The sequence below is a fragment of the Galeopterus variegatus genome, unplaced genomic scaffold, assembly GCF_000696425.1.
Source record: "Galeopterus variegatus unplaced genomic scaffold, G_variegatus-3.0.2 Scaffold1746, whole genome shotgun sequence".
Lineage (NCBI taxonomy): Eukaryota > Metazoa > Chordata > Mammalia > Dermoptera > Cynocephalidae > Galeopterus > Galeopterus variegatus.
Genome location: NW_007727857.1, coordinates 100,425 through 104,017, shown reverse-complemented (window position 1 = coordinate 104,017; position 3,593 = coordinate 100,425). Strand labels below are relative to the sequence as shown.

Genomic DNA, 3,593 nt, shown 5'->3' with positions numbered 1-3,593 from the left:
CTCTGTCACAACTACTCACCTCTGCCATTGTATGAAAACAGCTACGGATAATATATAAATGAATAGGCATAGCTGTGTCCCAGTAAAACTTTATTAATAGGCACTGTAATTTGAACTTGATGTAATTCTCATGTGTAACAAAATATTCTTTTTGCCCACCATTTAAAAATGTAAAAGGCATTGGGCCCAATTTGGCCAATGGGCTATAGTTTGCCAACCACTGCCCTGGACCAGATAATTTAAAGAGAAAGTGTGTGTATGTCTGTGTATATTTGCCCATCTAAAAAGTTCTCTTCTCTACCTTAATCTCTTTTGTATTTAAAAAGAACATTTTAAAATTATTTTTCGTGAACTGGTGAAACTTGGTAATGTTAGAAATTACAGTTTGGGGAATGGGAGTGTGCAATCGAATATGTTAACTGAGATAGAAGGTAACTCAGGTATATATCNGGGAATGGGAGTGTGCAATCGAATATGTTAACTGAGATAGAAGGTAACTCAGGTATATATCTCAAGGGTCACTAGCTGTGAGTTACTTTGGGGCTTCCAAAGTGAATAGGTCTATAGTTGGGATCAAGGCATATTGGTAATGGGTCCCAATTTGATTTTAGAGATGACCCAAGGGTCACTAGCTGTGAGTTACTTTGGGGCTTCCAAAGTGACTAGGTCTATAGTTGGGATCAAGGCATATTGGTAATGGGTCCCAATTTGATTTTAGAGATGACACAAGATAACCCCTTAGCAAACTGCTGAAATTCACCTTCATCCACCTCACCACCCAAGACAAGCAGGCTGCAGCAGCCCAGCCTGTGTCTCAATTGCATTAGAGAATTTTCTCCCTTACAGGGCTGACTTTAGTTGACTCTATACCTTTCCTGATATTTTTTACTTGATCTCACTTTGTACTGTCCAGCCAGAAAACTGGAATTTTTTATTGGTTATATCACAGTACTTTTTCCCCAAATGTGTTAGACAAGAGAAAGAGATCTTGATAGAGTGAGATCAGATACCAATTTCTTTTTAATCTAAGCTATCTGCCTTTGGTTTTATTGGTTTGGTATTATTAAGAAGAAGGTGACTCATAAAGTCAATGAGCCATTTGAAGGAAAAACAGGAAATTGTGTCTTCTTTTTCTTGTAGAATGGACAGAAGATCATTCATCCCTTGTGCCTCCTGTTACTTCAAACCACCCCCCAAGCAATCCGGAGCCGGCCAGAGAAGCTCCTATTCAGGGTAAAGTGTTTTTATAATTACATCATGGTTTTAGCTTAAAAGTCTAATTTTTTAAAGATTGTTTTGAAAGCCGAATCTTGTAACTCTCAAGTCATTCCTTTGAGAGTGAGAAATCATAAATAATGAAAGCCATTCTAAATGTATTGTTAATCAGACTTGTCAGAAAAAAATTAGAAACATTTCTGAATAAATTTCTTCAAACACTCTAAAAATAATGACTACTTGTTAAATGATCATTTAAAAACCAGGGTGTCTTAACCTCAGCACTATTGACATTTTTGGCTAGATCATTCTTTGTTGTGGGGGGCCATCCTGGACACATTCTTTGTTGTTGGGGAGGGGGGCTGTCCTGTTTAGCAGCATCCCTGTTCTCTGTCCACTGTATGCAGTAGCACACACAGCCTACCTCCCACCCCATGTAGTGACAACCAAAAATGTCCCCAGACATTGCCCAGTGCTCCTATGGGGCAAAACCATCCCAGAGTTGGGAATCACTGATTTACAGCCTGCAGATATTTAATACTGTGTTAAAATAAGATAAATTTAAAACTCAGCAGCATTAGATATATCAAGATTATAGTTAGCATATTTGCTTTTAGTCTGAGATTTTCCTGTAAATGTAAATGCTTTGATATTATTATGTTTTAAGTTCTCATCCCCTATTCTTGCCACAGTTTTGGCATTTATGCACGTTTTCAAACGTTTTACTGGGTCTTGCTTATTTATATTCACCGATAATGTGAGCCCCCTAGAGACATTCATTCTTGAAAATTAGAAGCCCCAGAACCTTGCTACATTCAGACCTCATTACTCTTAAATGATATGGAAAGGTTTTTGGTTTTTTTGTTTTATTTTTTTTTTAATAAGAAAAATAGAACAAGAATCACGTTTGATAGAGTTGGGGATGTTTGTGGTACTGACCATTAAAATAACCATTAAATTTATCTTCCTCCCTACATTTTTAAATATATATATAATTGTGTCAGATATAAAAAGATAAGTAGAATAACTCTTTTCTCTAATTTTGGTTCCTCCATTATAATTTTCATAATATTTTCATAAGAAAGAGTTTTTCTGCTAGCTGACATTGTCATGAGATTGGTATTAATATCAGTTTATGTAAAATAATTTCTTCTGGCGTAGATACACTTTTATGGTGATAATGGCTTTAATTAAAGATAGAACATAGTAGATAATAACATAAATTAATATCAACATGACTGTGGCCTCCTCAGTATTTTTTAACTATAAAATTCCTCTGCAGGGTCTGGTCATCCTAACTCCTCCTTTCTCACAGTAAGTTAGCTACACCAGCTCTTTTCAGTTTTTTGAACCTGCAAGTTGTGGACCACTTCCGAGCCTCTCCATAGGCTATTCCCTCTATTTGTGGTTGTCTTTTCCTTCACTCTTTACTTTGCTAACTCCCGCTTATCTCAGGTCTTGCTAGATTCTCCTGCATAATCGTTCTTAACAATCCAGTACTTCTTGTTTATAGACTTTGACATTTATATTAGTGTTTACTTGTGTTACATTATTTAATAGTACTTTCCTCATGAGACTTTAAATCCCATGGAGGCCTGAGGTATGGGTTTGTTGATTTTATTTTATTTTTTTCCAGTGTGGGATAACCTCAAACCAGGCATAATTTCTTGATATCTAGTTTCTGCTGAAGTTATTATTGAGTGGAACAGAATACATATACACCCCTCCATCCATCCATCTACCCACTCATCCATCCACCCACCCATTCATCCATCCATCTACTCTTTCATCCATCTGCACATACTTATGTGATAGACAACCAGGCTTCCTTAAAGAATTGTGTTAGAGATTAAATAAATTAAAGCTTTAAAGGTTCAGGTTTGGGATGCCAAATGCTTAGTGCACTAGCTAAAAGTCCCGATGGTATTTATCTGTATTAGAAACTTCATCTCAGATTCTTGCTCTTCTTCCTTCTAGACTTTTTTTTTTTTTTTTAGCCCTCTTGGATCTGATAGTAGTCAGGACTCTCACTGCTATCAACTCACTTATTCTTACAATACTTGTACTTTGTAGTCTCCATGTTATCTTCATCTTTCAAGCATTGTTATAATTTTTGGAATATAATTGATACCAAAGAAACCAGTTATAGTCCATACCCTTTGACTTCAAGCTGCGATTACAATAACATTAACTTAGACTTTAGTCTCATTTGTTATGACTCTGGGTTACCTGCCTGCTGGTGTTATAATTTTTGGAATATAATTGATACCAAAGAAACCAGTTATAGTCCATACCCTTTGACTTCAAGCTGCGATTGCAATAACATTAACTTAGACTTTAGTCTCATTTGTTATGACTCTGGGTTACCTGCCTGCTGG

The 3,593-nt window shown here is 36.1% G+C and overlaps 1 protein-coding gene across 4 annotated transcripts in view; it reads left to right on the top strand.

Annotated features, from left to right (window-relative positions):
- The window catches only part of MAGI1 (membrane associated guanylate kinase, WW and PDZ domain containing 1), a 240,122-nt gene that overhangs the window by 164,911 nt on the left and 71,618 nt on the right, over window positions 1–3,593 (top strand). For all 4 annotated transcript variants that reach the window (XM_008578690.1, XM_008578692.1, XM_008578691.1 and 1 more), the window contains exon 9: window positions 1,141–1,233. In XM_008578690.1, coding sequence (XP_008576912.1) covers window positions 1,141–1,233 — 93 coding nt within the window. The remainder of the gene's footprint in view (window positions 1–1,140; window positions 1,234–3,593) is intronic.